General features: G+C 53.7%; 1 protein-coding gene across 1 annotated transcript; it reads left to right on the top strand.

Moving 5' to 3' along the window:
• The first annotated feature begins 7797 nt into the window (after positions 1–7797).
• Positions 7798–12894, top strand: LOC141478922 (elongin-A-like). Its single transcript, XM_074167861.1, has 10 exons — positions 7798–7965; positions 9213–9316; positions 9698–10109; positions 10372–10486; positions 10860–11009; positions 11240–11334; positions 11618–11792; positions 12000–12111; positions 12400–12548; positions 12833–12894. Exons 1-10 carry the CDS (start codon positions 7798–7800, stop codon positions 12892–12894), a joined length of 1542 nt encoding a protein of 513 aa, XP_074023962.1.
• The last annotated feature ends 3796 nt before the right edge of the window (positions 12895–16690 follow it).

The following is a 16690-nucleotide window of genomic DNA, read 5'->3' as shown; positions in this document are numbered from 1 at the left end:
GGGGACGCTTTTAACCCAGGAAGTCCTATTTTCAATCCCCCGTTGGAATCCTGTCCTTAGGACCCTTCTTCCTGCTAAAAACCCATCGGGACAAGACATCATTTGCCCTCATTTGTAATGACAAGGGAGTATTTAATATCCCTGCATTTCTCCCCTTAGATACAGACTAAGACCGTGGCCCAGTGTGTGGAATACTATTATACATGGAAGAAAAAGATCCGATTTGGCAGCACCTGACCTCGCCTGCTGGAGAAAAGGGTCAAGAGAGTCCGGGATGAGGTGGAAAAAGCCAAAGGCGAGGTAAAAAAGCTGCTGGGGGGGTTTGTTTCCTCGACGAATCCATCTGCTCAAACGTTCCTTGCCAGGAAAGAGGGTTTTGCTTCACGGAAATAGATATTATTTTAATTTTTGGTGGGCGGGGGAAGGGGGTGGCTGTGTGGCTTCAGTGCGTGGGAATTGCACCTTTTCAGCCCCTTTGATAGATTTTGTGGAGGAAAGTGCTTTTCCGCTTGGGACAGTGGAAATAATACAGTTTTTCTTGCACCCCGTTGTGGCTTTGCACCCTGTTTTCCCATTGGTTTTTTGGCTGTTTAGACTTTACCTGGGCTGATAAACCGCGTGAAATCCATGGCCAAAAAATCTTATTTTTCTGCCTTTTTGAGCCATTTCAAGTTATTTTGTCCCTGGTTTGCAGGCCGTCTGCCCCCAGAAGAAGAGGCCACGTGCGACCCCCAAAGACAAGCCCACGCCGGGGCGTCACCACCCGCAGCCCCACAGCGCCTGCGGCTCCTCCGGGGATGCCGGGACCTCCCTGTGCTGGGACTTGCCCTGAGGTGAGCGCGGAAGGTCAGCCCTCCCTTTTTCTTCCCCAAATGCCTCCTTTGGGTTCAGAAAAGCACCCTGGGGAGGGGGGGTGGGGGGCGGGGCGGGGGCAGAAGGGAAGGGCAGCTGGAGGATTGCCCTTGCCCAGGTGCCTCTTGGTGGTTTTATTTGACTTTCAACCCCCAACATTCTTTTTGGAGTCGGGGAGACCTTCCCTGGAGCCGTGAGGTTCAGAGCGGCCCCTCCTTGTGCAAAAGCCTCAGGTTTCCCCTTTTTGCCCAGGACAAACTCAAGTTCCATTGAGTTTTGTGGCCCGAGGCTTGCCCACTCCAGTCCCTCACAGCCAGCAAAATGCCTCCAGTTTTAATTTGACCTCATTTGAAGTGATCGCCCAATTAATTCTCCTAATTTAACCCCCCCCAAAATCCATCCTCTTTAACCACCAGCATCCAGACCGGTGTCGTTTCTATGAAGCTGGGTCTAATGGATTTCTAGAGGAAGGACTTACAAATCCCTTTTTCCTTTGTTCTGCTCCCTTGTCCCTAAGGGCAGTTTCCCACGGGGTCCTATTTCCTAACTCCTTGAAGAGCTGGAAGTTTGCTTTCTTAAAATGTGGCGTCCTAACTGTGCTTCTCGTGGGCTTCCAACTTGTGAAGAGAGTGAACTGCACTAGAGCATGATGACTGCAGCCCATGGACTAGGGGATTGGGGGATGGAAAGGGCCCCCGGGGTTTCGCTTTGCTCCTTTTGCTTCTAGAAAATCCCCAAATGGCTCAATCCCCGCCTTCTGGCCCGGGGCAGCCGCAGGGGTGAAGTGGTAGCCGGAGGGTCCATCTCCAGAGCCATGATTTCCCTGAGAAGGGGGAAATTTTGTGGGGGATGGAGTGGTGTGTGAGGAGGAGGAGGAGGGCAAGGAAGGCTAAAGGAGGGTCTTGGCGGAAATATTTTTATCCCCAGCGTGGTTTTGTCAGATTTTTTGGGCAGAACCTCCAGGATTTTGGGGTTCTTTTGATGGAGGATGAGGCAAAAATCCACGTTCAGCCGTGGGAATGAGGGCGACCCCTGGGAAAACGGGAGGAGGGAACTGGGGGTGGGGGTGGTTGTCGCTCGGCCCCTTCTCCACAGCGTGTTTTTGGGTGGAGGGTCCCCCATATGGGCCAGAAACCCCCCCAAAGGCCCAGTGCTGTCCCAGTAAAGCACTGGTTTTGCTGACGTCACAGGCCGTTGCCGGCCTCCCGCGTTCCACACAACATTCCGGGGCGGCGGTCGCTCACTGGCCGTGGCTGTGGCAGCTTCCTACCGCTGTGGAGAGTGACATTCAGCAGTTGGATTGTTTTTTTGGGGAAACCCCCAAATTGTCCTGCCCGATGGGGCCCAAAAAGCCTCCAGTGGCCGAAGGGTAACGCTGGGGGTGGGAAGGGGCGGTGGAAGTTGGTGGCGGAAGACTGAGTGATGTTTTGCTGGGAAATAGGGACCGGTTTTGCCCCACCTCACCACGTTTTCCCTCTTTTTTAGCGTTTGTTGCGCCGTATCCATTCCTGACGTGCCTTCCTCCCCCTCCTCTTCCTCCCCCTTTTAGCCGCATCAATGTTGGGGAGCAGTTGCAGGCGGAGCTGCCTGCCCTGCGGGACAGATCCCTCTTGGAAGAGGAGGACGAAGGAGCCTCCCTGGTTTGGAAGCCCTGGGGTGACGTGGAAAGCAAGCCCGAGTCGCAGGAGAAAGGTTTCTCTTCAGGCTTTTCTTGTGGGAAAGGGGCAAATTCCACCTTTTCAGAGTTACTTGATAGGGCGTTTGGGTTCTCTCCCGTCTTGTCTTGGCCCCGTAGCGTTGGAGGGAAGGAGATGGCTCGTTTTTGGGAGGAAAGTGGCTAGATAAGAGCCGATGGTGCTCTGGGGAGCATCTTCCATGAGAAAGGGGGGGTTTTGGCGGTCCCAGCTCATCTGCAGCCAGGGAGGAGTTTCTCTCTGGAGATCCCGCTCCAAAAGCTGCTCTTCCTGTGGCAATAGTTGGAATATGGGCCTTTTTTCTGGGACTTTTCTGGTTTCCGGTCTGTTTTCTGCCCTTCCTCCATTTCCCATCCATCTCCTGTGGCATCTTTTCTCCTTCTTTGAGGAAAACCTGACCCGTTGGTGTTTTTTCTTGCCTTTGTAGTTTCAAAGCTGCTGAAGATGGCCTCTTCCAGCGGCAGAGCCGGGGCAGGGCTGAACGCGGAGCTGGCTCTGCATTGCCTGCACGAGGCTCGGGGCAACGTTGCGGTAGGGAGCAGCGCTTCCCCCTAAAGAACCCGCTTTGTGACTGGTTTGAGCTGGGAGTTGCTCTGAGTTGGCTCTTCCAGGGGCCGGAATCTCTTTGCTCAAGGCGCCGGGTGCTGCCCGTGGCGGCGTTAAGGTCTGGTGGGGTGACAGAGCCCGTCCCGGTGCATCCATTGGAGCTTGTTTGGATTCTGGGACAGTTGGGAGAATGGGATTTCTCCTGTGACTGAGGGACTCTGAGAGAAAACCCCAGATCTGCCCTCGCTGAAGCCCCGAGCGGCTCTGATTTGCTCCCTCTTCTTTGATTGAACACCACTGGGTGCCTGCCCCTCTCTACGAGGAGCGAGAATTGCCCCTTTTCCTCCTCTGCCGGAGGAACTGGAGTCCTTTTTTCCCATTAAATCTGGCAGGAAGCTCTGGAAATGCTGTGCTCTGGGCCCCCCCGGAGATCCGAATGCCACCCCTTGGCTGATTACCATTACGCAGGAAAATGGGATGAGAACAGATCCCTTTTATATTGGAATTATTCTTTAAAATGTTGGTTTTCGGTGGGGAAAATAATAGTTTTAATCCATTTGTGGGGCTTTTTGAGGCAGGGAAATGCGTCTTCTAATAATTTGCCTGTGGCTGTTTATCCCAAGGCTCAGACACTTGGACCCGGCGGGAACAGCAGCTCTTTAAAGAGGCTTTTTACATACATAAGAAGAATTTTCGCCTCATCCAGAAGGAGGTAAAGCCATTGGACCGGGCCGGAGCTGGTTAGCGGGGAGGCTTTTAACCCAGAAAGCCCTATTTTCAATCCCCCGTTGGAATCCTGTCCTTAGGACCCTTCTTCCTGCTAAAAACCCAGCGGGAGAAGACATCATTGCCCTCCTTTGTAATGACAAGGGAGTCTTTAATATCCCTGGATTTCTCCCCATAGATCCAGACAAAAACCATGGCCCAGTGCGTTGAATATTACTACAGCCACAAGAAGAAGATCCGTTTTGGCTGCACCCGACCTCGCCTCATGCAGAAAAGGGTCAAGAGAGTCCGGGATGAGGAGGAAAAAGCCAAAGGCGAGGTAAAAAAACTGCTGGGGGGGTTTGTTTCCTCGACGAATCCATCTGCTCAAACGTTCCTTGCCAGGAAACAGGGATTTCGTTCGCAGAAATAGATATTATTTTAATTTTTTGTGGGTGGGGTAGCAAGGTTGCTGTGTGGCTTCAGTGCGTCGGAATTGCACCTTTTCAGCCCCATTGATAGATTTTGTGGAGGAAAGTGCTTTTCCACTTGGGACAGTAGAAATAATACATTTTTTCTTGCAAGTTGTGGCTTTGCACCCCGTTTTCCCATTGGTTTTTTGAGTGTTTAGTGCTCAGACTTTACGTGGGCTGATAAGCCGCGTGAAATCCATGGCAAAAAAATCTTATTTATTTGCCTTTTTGAGACATTTCAAGTTAGTTTTTGCCCATTTTGCAGGCCATTTGCCACCAGAAGAAGAGGCCGCGTTTTATGACCAAAGACAAGCCCACGCCGGGGCATCACCAACTTCATCCCCACAGCGCCTGCGGCTCCTCTGGGGATCCCGGGACCTCCGTGTGCTGGGACTTGCCCTGAGGTGAGTGCGGAAGGTCAGCCCTCCCTTTTTCGTCCCCAAATGCCTCATTTGAGCTCAAAAAACAACCCAGTGTGGGGGGCAGAGGGGGAGGGCAGCTGGAGGATTGCCCTTGCTGGATTGCCCTTGCCCCAGGGCTCCTTGGTGGTTTCATTTGATTTTCAACCCAAACGAATCTGTATTTTTGGAGTCAGGGAGACCTTCCCCGGAGCCGTGAGGTTCAGAGCGGCCCCTCCTTGTGCAAAAGCCTCAGGTTTCCCCTTTTTGCCCAGGACAAACTCAAGTTCCATTGAGTTTTGTGGCCCGAGGCTTGCACACTCCAGTCCCTCACAGCCAGCAAAATGCCTCCAGTTTTAATTTCACCTCATTTGAAGTGATCGACCAATTAATTCTCCTATTTTAAATGCCAAAAAATCCATCTTCTTTAACCACCGACGTCCAGAACGGTATCATTTCGTGGCCAAACAGACCAGGAATTCACACAAGTAGGAAATAACAAAGCTGGATCTAAAGGATTTCTAAAAAAAGGATTTAAATATGCCTTTCTTCTTCATTTCCAGATTGTTTGAGAAGATCCTCATGAGAAACACCCCCATGAGGACAAGTCCCACCAGACCACCAGAAAGTCCCACCTGAGGCTCCATCCCCCCCGGGCTGTTTGAAAGGCCCCGGGCACCGACACCGACCCACCGGCGGGGCCATTTTTCCCTGCATGGCGGGCCTGTGCTGGTGACTGGGAGCGCTCCCTGCCCTCCCTGCCAACAACAGCCCATCCCAGCAGGGAGAGCTCCATGTGCCCCTTGTCCCCCCCAGACCTCCAAGGCCCCCGGCCCTCCCTCCCGTCGTTGCCACCCCTCAGCACTGGCAGCTCCCTGTCGTCCCTGCACCCCCCAGAAAGCCAGCCCCCCCAGCCCCAGAGCCACCAACTGTCCCGTGATGACAGCCTGTCTCTCCTGTCCCTTCGGGAGCCCCTGGACTCCTGGCCCCCCCTGCCCCCCCTGAGCCATGGCCAGGGCCAGGCGTGCTCTCCCAAGGAAGACAGAGCAGAGGTGCCAGGCTGGATGGGAGGGAGAGGAGCCGGCAGGGACAGGGACAAGGCTGCGGAGGGACATGGCCTGCTTTGGGCCGGGGACACAGATGCTTCTCCTGGAGGGAGGGCAAGAAGAGAGACAAAGGAGAGCGACTGGGAGAGGGAGACGAGCTCCTGCACCCTCCTCGCACACCTGCCAAAAATAAAGGCTTTTCCCTCTCTTCATTTATTGCATTTTGTTGGTGATGTCACCATCCCAGCCCCAGGATCCCACTGGGTGTCACGGAGACTTACCAATTTGTTAACTCCATGACCCATTTTTGGGCCTGTGGGGTGGTCCTGGTGAATGAGCCTTTCATCACAAGGGAGATGCTCCAATCCTTGAATCATCCTCGTTGCCCTTCGCTGGACTCTTTCCAGTAGTTCCCTGTCCCTCTTGAATTGGGGAGCCCAGAACTGGATGCAGTATTCCAGTTGTGGCCTCACCAGTGCAGAGTAGAGGGGGAGAATGACTTCCCTCCACCTACTGGCCACACTCTTCCCTATGCAGCCCAGGATTCCGTTGGCCTTCCTGGCCACAAGAGCACACTGCTTGCTCATTGTCATTTTGCTGGCTACCAGGACCCCCAGATCTTTCTCTTTGGAACTTGTCTCCAGCAGGTCCACACCCAACCTGTATTGGTGTCTGACATTCTTCTTCCCCAGGTGCAGGACCCTACACTTTTCCCTGTTGAACCTCATGAGGTTCTTCCTTGCCCAGCTCTCCAGCCTGTCCAGGTCTCGCTGGATGGCAGCACGGCCCTCCGGCGTGTCAGCCACCCCTCCCAGTTTGGTATCATCAGCAAACTTGCTGAGGATACGCTCCGTCCCCTCGTCCGGGGGGGGGGCTCAGCCCCTTGTCACTGATGAATATGTTGAACAGGACTGGACTAAGTATTGACCCCTGGGGGACACCACTGGTTAGAGGCCTCCAGCTTGAACCTGCTCCATTAATCATTACCCTTTGGGTCCTGTCACACAGCCAGTTCTCAATCCACCTCACTGTCCCCTCATCCAGCCCACGCTTCCTTAGTTTCCCAACGAGGATGTTACGGGAGACAGTGTCAAAAGCCTTGCTGAAGTCAAGGTAGATGACATCTGCTGCCCTCCCCTCATCCAGCCAACCAGTTATAGCATCGTAGAAAGCTATCAGATTGGTCAAACGTGATTTACCCTTGGTAAACCCATGTTGCCCACTTCCAATAACCCCCCACTCTTCAACTTGTTTGGAGAAGACATCTAGAATGAGTCTCTCCATTACCTTCCCAGGGATGGAGGTGAGACTAAGTGGTCTGTAGTTCCCGGTGTCCTCCTTCTTGCCCTTTTTGAAGACTGGAGTGATGTTGGCCTTCCTCCAGTCTTCAGGCACCTCTCCTGTTCTCCATGACCTTTCAAAGATGATAGAGAGTGGCCCAGCGATAACATCTGCCAGCTCTCTCAGCACTTGGAAGTGTCAGCAGCAGCCAAAGCCGGAGACAAGAAGGAATGTGGTGGGGCAGCAGAGGTGGATGGGGCCTCCCTGGGGCTGTGGTTCGGTGGTGAGGGCAGGATGAGGTCTGCTGGGAAGGGAATAAGGGAATGTTTTTAACAGGAGTTAATGTACGACACGGGAAGAGGTCAAAAGGCTGTGCTGTGCTTGGTGTCTGAGGACCTGGAGCTCTGGAAGGAAAGGGTGTGGGATGTGGCCCGGTGGCTGGGGTTGTTGGAAGTGTGAGGAGGCGCCCTGAAGCCCAGCTCCCCTGGGGAGGTTGGGAGCCCGAGTGCTGTGGGAATGGGGTGATTCCAGGTCCCTGTGCTGAGGCTGCAGCCGAGAGCGAGGAGCCGGGCGCCCCCAGGCACTGGCTCTTCAGCGGCTCTTCCCCTTGTTGTGGGGAGCGTTTGGGGCAGCACCGGTTGGTATTTTCACCCGTAGAAGACAGAGCAAATCCCGTTTCTCATTGTTGAGAGCAATGGGGGTAGTGGGAATGGCTGGGAGGGAACCAACGAGCTGCCCTGTGTGTTAATAACCCCTTCCTGGGCTTCCTCCCTCTCTTCCCAGGTTCAGGAACATTCCTCACATGTCCTTTGATGACACGGCCAGGGAACCGGAGCAGACGTTCAGCCTGAACCGGGGTCCGACGGGGGAGCTGGAGTACCCCACCAAGTACGATGCCGACCCACGGGCCTGGGGGGGTGTAGGGGGCTGCTCCTCCCGAGCGCAGGCGCCGCACTCCATCCAGCTGCTGGCGAGGTGCCCGCTGTTAGGAAATCGTTAGCAGAGGGCAGTTCCTTCCCTGGCATCTCAAAGGTGCCCCAGAGCAGGATTTGCCTCCCCGTCTCCCTCCTGCCCTTGTCGGGTGAGAGCTCTGCTCTGACACCCATCTCCCCGGAGCCGCGGGGGTTCCTGTGCCTGCAGCCCAGAGCTTTTTGGGGTGCGGAATGTTGAATCCCCTGCTCCTGGCCCCAGTGACAGCTCGTCGCTGGCCACAGGAGTGAGGGAAGCTGCTCCTCCTGCTCCCTGGGCCATTTGCGCTGGGAGGAGGGGGCAAGGCAGCGGGGTGGCAGCCTGGACACACAGCTCCGGTTCATAAAACACACTGTTACTGTTGGGATCAGTGTTTCGCTCTTCCAAAGCAAACCAGAAGGACTTTGGTCATGGCAACGAACTCCTAAATATAATGGCGATGGGGCAGTGGTTTCTGGTGAACAGAAGCTCTGGAGAGGCTGCCTGAGGTGCCCGTCGCGCTGGACGTTCTTGGGGTAAGAGCTGTGAAATCTCTGCCGCTTCCCGGGTGTCTCTCAAGTCCCGGGATAAGTCTTTGCCCCGGCAAAGCTGCCTCCCCGGGAATGGGGCCTGTTCCCTCGGCCACCTGCTCCAGCCCCGTCTCACAGGCACGATTGTGATGCGGTTCTAGAGATAAAAGGCAGCGCCAAGGAGCGTGTCAGGGGGAAGCCTCGGAGGACACTCGCTCGTCCTCAGCTCCTCACCAAGCTTCACCCTTGACCGAGACCTGAGAGTCGGAGCCATTCCTGACGCTAACGGAATCGGCATTACATTATTAGAATTATTATTAGAACTAATATTAGTTTAGATTACTAGTTTAATATCTTATTAGATTATTAGTTTACTAGCTTGATAGTTTATTAGTTATCAGAAGTAATAATCCTGACGATTATTAGTGAAGTCTTCTGTCATCGAACTTACCCGCGGTCATGGTAAATACTAACTTGGGTTATGGCTACAAACAATTAATGTTTGTCTAAGGCAGAGTTAACTCATCTTTGATTTACAGAACGCTAGTAAACGCTACAATGGCTGCTGAAAACATAATTTATGATTTGGGGTATCTTTGCCGTTAGATCGAGGGGGTTTATTTCTACCTGGCGGGGACGGGCAGGGGGTTAACTTTATTCACCCTGTGGGAAGTTGAGCAGAGGTGAGGATGCCGCGTGTCTTGCCAAGATGAACTGACGTCCGGGCTCTCTCCTGAAGGAGACGCCTCTTGGGAACGCTGTGACGGAGCCGGACGCAGACTTTGAGGCGAATTTCCAGGCTGCGTGGCAGAAGCTGGAGCGGCTGTGCCAAGAGGCACTGAGGTGAGTGAAGCTGGTTGGTGATCTTGATGGAGAAGCTTTGTTCTGGTTTTGCCGTGGGGAGGAGAAACTTCTCTGACCGGAGGTAATAAAAGGGGAGGCTCTGGGAAGGCTCGTGAGACAAGCGTGCTGACTCTGGATGGGGTTTGTGCCTCGCTTTGGCAGAAATTCCTGCCTCTGCTGGCCACGGAGCGTTGGGCTGCTGGTGGCCGCAGTTTTGGGTGAACGTAGGGACCGACTGCCAAGAATCTGCGTTTTGATGAAGCGATTAACAGCTTTCAAAGGCCTTTCAAGGCCAGCAAAGGGCCTTTAATAAAGCAAGAGATGCAATCTGCTTGCTGCCCATGTTTTAATCTAACGATTTTGGGGTTTTTATCCCTTCAGAGAAAACAAACAAGCTGAGAAGGAAAAAAGTCGGGACTCCGAACGAGGCAAAGTGGAAAAGACCAAGCTGAGCCTGGAGACGTCACAGAGGAAGCGCAAATACACCGACACGTCCAAAACATCGACGGGCTTTTCCTCCATTCTGGGGGAGGATGAAGAGGAAGAGGACTTTAAACCCCCCACCATGTCCTTTGAGGAGTACCTCACCTATGACCAGCCCCAGAAAAAGAAAAAGAAGCGAGCGGTCAAAGCCTCTGTGTCGGCTGGGGAGGAAGAGCAACGGCACAGCGCCCATTTGCTGTGCCACCCCAGCGTCGACAGCTCCTGCTCCAGTCGCCAAAGCCCCAGCCGCAAGCGCAGCAATGAGAAAAGGGCAGAGCAGGAGCCACCAGAGGCTCCTAAACCAAAGAGGGTAAGGTTCTGAAGGGTCTGCAAGTGAACCAAGGATGTGGGACCAGCTGCTCTCGGTCCTCTGCCCTCTGGGGCTTCTTTGTTTTCCCCTTAGAGGTGCTGGCTCTGTAAAACCTTGCCTGCCGAGTCTTGTTGCTCAACTTTGAAACGCTTTCCCCTTCAGAAAGCGTTTTTATAATCTTAGCAGCCTTTTACGATGCTGAAAAGGTGCCTCATATCCATGTTACGGGTATGTAACTTGCATGACCATCGTCTCTTTCCAGATACTTCTCGATGTGGACATAAAGCTCCCGGAGATCCCCCTGCCGCCGCTCCAGGCCAGCTGCAGCCCTCTTCCTGCTGCTGAGTCCATTCCCTGCTCCCAGAAGAAAAGGAGAGGTATGTTGGGCAGGCAAATTGGGCTGAAATGGGCTGCAGCCACTCTTTGTGAGAGGGAGTGGATGGTGGCTGCGTTCAAATCTTCCCGTTGGCGTCCGCTCTCCCGCCTCTTGGTGCCCAGAGCCCGGGTTTCAGCCAAGCGGCGGCTTCTCTCCCACGTGCTCTGGCAGAAACGAGGAAGAGCCTTTGCTGACCCTTCTGGAGGCTCGGGCTTTGGCCTTGCCCTTCCTGAACCGGGTTGTGGGTCTCAGAGAGAAGCCTCAGCCCTTGGCGTTGCTTCTGGGGGACTCTGATTTGTGTCTCCTGTGCCATTCCTCAGGCTGGGCTCTTCTTTGCTCTGTTCCCTTCTTACCCCGAGTCTTCCACTTCACAGCGGTTTACTCAGCAGCTGAAGAGATCGAAGGGGGCTTCACAGGCCGCCGGCTGTATTCAAAGACGCCCGTGTTTTCAGGCCTTAAAACTGCCCGAGTCCCAAGGACTCCTTCTCAGCTGTGCGTCCCAGTCGTCACCAACAGCATTGACTGTAAGTACCGTTCCTCAAGCACTGGAAATAGTGGTAAATGGAGCCCTGCGCAGGCACTTGGAGACACTGGTGCCTGATGACCCACCAGAGCTACGGCACCCACGGTTCCTTTCTCCTTCCCCTCCTCTTGTGCAGCGGCTGCAGCGGTTTCCACTGCATTCAAGGAGTCGAGCCTTTTTCCTTGGTGAGGAAGGGGCAGGATAAATGCTCTGCATCTTGCTTCTCTCTAGCGATCTGTGAAGCGGGTGGTGTCCCTGGGCTGGAGCCAGCGTTGGACAGATGCACTGTCCGAGAGCAGCTTTGTGGCGCCGAGGAATGTCACCATGTGAGTGCCTGGGCCTGGGGAAGGGCTGGTGACACGCGGGAGGGACCTTCTGTCCTCATCTGCGATAGATGAATAGTCAAGCACAGCGCTCTTTGCAGCCAGAGGTGGCTTTTGCTAGTCCGGAGTTCCTGGAGTCGGCATCTGCCCCTCTCTTGCTGCACGTTGCTCCCAAAGCTGCCTTGCCCTCGCTGCTGTTCCAGTGCCGCTGGCGCCAGCCCGTGCCGAGGGAGAGGGGAGTGAAGGTGTCCGGGGGGATCCCAGCTCACGGGTGGGTTTGTTTCAGGTCCTCGTTGAAGATACAGAACGGCTCTGGCGCAACCGATGTCTCCGAGACTTTAAGAACGAGGAGCCCCAAGAGTCCGAGTCCTGGCGGGAGATGTACCTCCGCCTCCAGGAGGCACGGGAGCAGCGGCTGCTCAAGTTAGCCCAGAAGATCGGCTCAGCTCAGGCCACCAAAGGTAAGGAAGGGCTGAACGATGGGAGAGGGCTCTGGGAATGCTGCCGAGGGGACGTCTTTGTGTGGGGAAAGTCTTCCCGAGTGGCTGGTTTAACTCCGGTCCAATTTAGGAGCTGCTTAACTCTCTGTTCTCTACTAAGACAGGAACTGAGGAGCCCCATTTATCATCAGCTGCATCTCAGCAATGTTTCCTTTTGGCCTCCTACAGGTCAAGCAGCCAAAACCATGCTTCTGGCCTCCCCGCCAAAGGCCCCTCGGGACGTACGACGGAGACAGGAGATGTTTGGGACTGGAGGAGCTCTTGTGCCAGAGAAGAGCAAGTGAGTGTTTCTCAAGGAGCGCTTGCTGTTCAGGGCCTCTTCTCCTCGGCATTCCTGCAGGCGCCGTGTCCTGGCAGGAAGGGACACCGTGTCCTCGGGAGGCCCTTTTCCAGGGAAACCTGTAACTGTAATGGCCTCTGTCTTGCTGGGAAGCCTGGAGGTCCTGGTCCCTGCTGGTGCCGTGTGGTCTCAGCCATGCTGCTGTTAACACACGTGGCTTGTACCTGAAGAATTGCATCAAACCACAGCGAATCCTTTCCTGAAACGCCTGTCCCGTCTCTTTTTCAGAACAAAACCAGTCCTGTGCGCATCCACTGAATGCCACCCTCGTGTGAGTGAGAAGTCCTGTGACGGGCCCAGCACCAGCAGTGCCCGCTCTGTCCCATCCTCAGCCAGCACCTTCTCCTCCTGGGACCCCAGGAAACCACCAGCGAAGAGTAAGTACAAACCCCGGAACGTCCCTGAGTCTCCCTGAGCTCCTCCTTCACAAACGCAGGAATCTGCTGCTTCTGCCGGCTCTGCAGGAGGGGGGATGTTGGTGGCCTCTCTCCTCTCCCCAAGGAGAGGATAAAGGCTGTTCCAACGCTCACGCCTGCCTTGGGTCTGCTTTGCCAGGGCTGCAGCTTGGAACTGCTCTCTGCTCCCCTCCTCTGTGGCTGCTGCTTTCATGGGAGGGGCTTTGGGATTGATTTGTGTTTTCTTTTTTCTTTCTCTGTTGCAGAAATTGCACCCTTGATGGCACAGTCTGTCAAAGACTTCAAAAAGAGGTGCTCTCAGAGATAAGCTGCAGCCCAGACCCGGGACTTTCCCTCTTGGGGACGCGTGGCACTGATGGAGGAGAAGGTCCCCCAAAAGCCCTTTTCTTTGGACTCTCGGGAGGCTGCAGCTTTGTCATCTGTCAAAAGAAGGGTGTACAGCATCTCCTGAGAACATGTCAAGTCTTCGCACCAGCGGAGAGTGGAAGATCCTGAGAATATTGACTTTTTAACCTCTTAATAAATTATAAGATGGTTTTACTTGATATTTTGCCCCATATCTCCTCCCGTAGTCTCCCCCCTCGCAATGCAGTACGAGGGCCGGCCTCTCTGTGCCTGGAGCTGGCAGGAATCCCTGTGTCTGAGTGGACACTGGGTCTCGCGGGACTCTTTCCTCGTGAGCTGGTACCTGGACTCTCTGGGACAGGTCAGACCGGTGGCCCGTCTGCTCATCGATCCTTTGGCAAGTGCATCACGTCCCGAGGCTTTGCTCTCTCCTCGTGTACGTTCATGAAATCTCGTCTCTCGCCCTTCTCTCTGCTGTTACCGTAGATCTCGTACAGATGCTTACGTTGCTGTGCAGGGATGGCAAGAGCCAGTGGGGACTTGTTCTCTGCTCCTGTTGTCTTCTGCTGGCTACCGGAAGAAAACTCCAAGGGGTTTTGGGAGAAATCTTACTGTGCAGCAAGTCAGATTTTGACTTTTTTGGAGAGGGGACTTTGTCTGCCTCTGTTGTTCAAAGCACTTTTTAAGTATCAATGGTTTGGAGGTTCTCGCGGGGGAGCAAAGCTTCCCTGTACCCTTGACTGATGAATGGTGCGTCTCTATCGGGGAAGGTCGTCCCCTTTGACCCAGCGTGCATTTTTGGGAGGGACGCCCATGGAGTGGAGAGGGGACACCCCCCTCGCCAGCCAGACCAGCCGAATCAACCCTGGCGATCGCCACGGGGTGACAGACCTCGCATCCAAAGGTTGGGCCAGTGACCCTTGAGGTCCCTTCCAACCTGGTATCTGGCACTCTACGATATCAACGAAGGCATCGGTTTGCCTCTTTAGGTGGAAAGAAGGAACCCTTTTCTCTTGTTTTCCGTGTGGAACCGGGAAGGATTTCTTTCCAGTTTGGAAGCTGGTGCTTAAATCGTGTCTCTTCCCTGTACGTTTTCCTCTGCCCCCTCTTTGGAAGAAGGAAGGGTTTGAGTCTTTGAATCTGAAGCCACTTGACCGGGGTTGGGGGGAAGTAAGGATCCTTCTGCAGCCTGCTAACCCCGCTGCAGGCTGGATTCCAGGCAGCAGAGCCAGCGTCTCAATCAAACGGCACCTTCTCTTTGAAACCAGCGCCCCGTTTCTCTCGAGAAGAGGCAGCACGTAGCTACGCTCAGCCCTGTACCAGTTACGGTTTCTTTTTCCTCCTGGCACCCTGGAAGGACGGAGGAGCTGCAGAGTGACGCTGGTTTCTCCCACGCTGCGCCCCCTCGCTGGGTGCTGGGACACCCAACGGTGTCAGAATCGCAAGGTGCTGCCCCTGGGTCAGAGCAATGCTGGGTACATGTAGTACCTGAGGGGGGGCTACAGGAAGGCTGGGGAGGGTCTGTTTACAAAGGCCGGCAGTGACAGGATGAGGGGCAATGGTTTTAAGTTGGAGAAGGGGAGATTTAGATTGGATATCAGGAAAAAGTTCTCTACCATGAGGGTGGTGGAGCACTGGAACAGGTTGCCCAGGGAGGTGGTTGAGGCCCCTTCCCTGGAGACATTCAAGGTGAGGCTCGACAGGGCCCTGGGCAACCTGGTCTAGTTGGGGGTGTCCCTGCTGACTGCGGGGAGGTCGGACTAGATGACCTTTGGAGGTCCCTTCCGGCCTGGACCAATCTATGAATCATCTACTATGTGTATGTTAGATCTCTTTCAGATTCACCTTTAAAGCCGAAATAGGAAGGTCCGTTCCAGGTGCTGCTGACTTCTCACACGGCAGCCAAGATTGAAGAACAAGCCTCATGGACACATCATACCAGAGTGGAGAAAGCCCCTAAACCTAAACCACGACAGGAGTCGACGCCTACCGGACCTTTAAAACTTCATCTCCAAAGACAGAAATCTGGACTCTTGTAGCCTTACTGTGCTGTGGCTGCATCCATTAACGCGAATGCTTACGCATCCCTTGTAAAGAGTGTTGTAAAATATACCAATGTTAGTGACTGTTGGATACGTGAGCAAGCTGATGACTTTGATTCCCCACTTTTTGGAGTCCCTGTAAGCAACTGGACAGACATAAATCCGTATGAAATGCTTAAATCCTCACACTCCTGTCGGACGGAAAGCTCTTCATTAGAGCAAGTAACCTACACTTTAGCATTAGCAAACCGCTCTGTGCCGTACATAAGTTACAACCCTGCGGGAGCATCACCAGGGCAATTTAGCCGTACGGACCTCGGCAACTGGCCCACAACAGCTTTGGTCAAAGGGAACATAACTAGTGTTGACAAGCCAATAAACTCTACAAAAGCTTCTCCGGGAGAAGGAGAACAGAAGCGGGCACAATACTTGTACGGCAGAAGCGCTGCCGATACTTCCCCGGCTATAAATGCTACCTGTAACCTACCGGAGGGGTATTGGTGGCTCTGCGGAGATTTAAAGGCTGGAAACAGCTGCCACGACATCGGACAGGAGACTGCACTATGGGTTATCTAGCTCCTCCATTGCAAATGTTCCACAGAGATGGTACGAGAGGTATTGTACGGGGCGTTTGGAGACAATTCAATCGACGAACAATCTCCAACCCTTTACTTAGATGTAACACCGGATTTTACAGTTTTGTCAGAGTTCTGCTTCCTTCACTAGGTGTGTACCAACCGGAACGGGCCATAGTAAATATTTCGGCGGAAATGGAAATAATAGCAAACTCAACTGCTGATGCCCTTTCCCGTTTGGGCAAGGAACTAGAATCCCTGAAGGGCACGGTCATACAAAGCAGAATGGCCCTAGATATAATAACAGCTGATGTAGGAGGAGTCTGTGCTCTGACCCACACAAGCTGCTGCACTTATGTCGATGAGTCAGGTAAGATGGAAACCGATATCCAGAAAATTTGAGAACACGCAAAGGTCTGACACCAAGTGGCCCGAGGTGGTGCTTCCCTAGGTTTTACTAAGCTCTGGGAAAAGCTTACATCATGGTTACCTAATTTTATATGGCTTAAGCAGCTCTTCGTCGCAGTAATTATATTTATTGCACTAGGATTCTGTACGAGATGACAAGATGACAAGGTCGTTAGTGTAGATTTAGTACAGCTTGGCAAAGAGCACACCTCGGAGCCCAGGAGCCCAGCATTCCAAGATAAGGAGCTGGCCTTGTGTATAGGATAGCAGGAACAGCCTGCACCCTAAGGAGGAACCCAACTGTCTGGGTGCAGTGTCCATCTGGTCGGGACCAGTCCCGCGGTTTGAGGTCCAGCCAGCCCAGCATTCTAAGCCAAAGGTAAAAGTACACGGTGAAGAAGACTATGAGCCTTCCTCCAGAAGACCCCAGCCCACGACCACCGGGCGACAGTAGGCATGGGGCAAGGGGAGGAGACTTATGATAATGAGTTCCTAGAAATAAATAGAATAGTAACGCCTTTTCTTAGAATTAATTATGATAACCCCACCCACACTAATGAATATGTATGCTTTTTGTCATAAATAGATGCTTGTTTTACGAGCCAGTGTGCAAGTTTAGAGGAGCGATCCCCCTTGCACCCGGCGCCGCAATAAACATGTCTGATTTATAACTCTCTGCGAGTTGTAGAGTCTGTTCCGCGCCTCAGGATCCTGGGGCTGGGATGGTGACATC

The sequence above is a fragment of the Numenius arquata genome, unplaced genomic scaffold (assembly GCF_964106895.1).
Source record: "Numenius arquata unplaced genomic scaffold, bNumArq3.hap1.1 HAP1_SCAFFOLD_166, whole genome shotgun sequence".
In the NCBI taxonomy this organism is placed as follows: Eukaryota; Metazoa; Chordata; class Aves; order Charadriiformes; family Scolopacidae; genus Numenius; species Numenius arquata.
The sequence above is the reverse complement of the archived record's forward strand: the minus strand, read 5'-3'. Positions and strand labels throughout refer to the sequence as shown.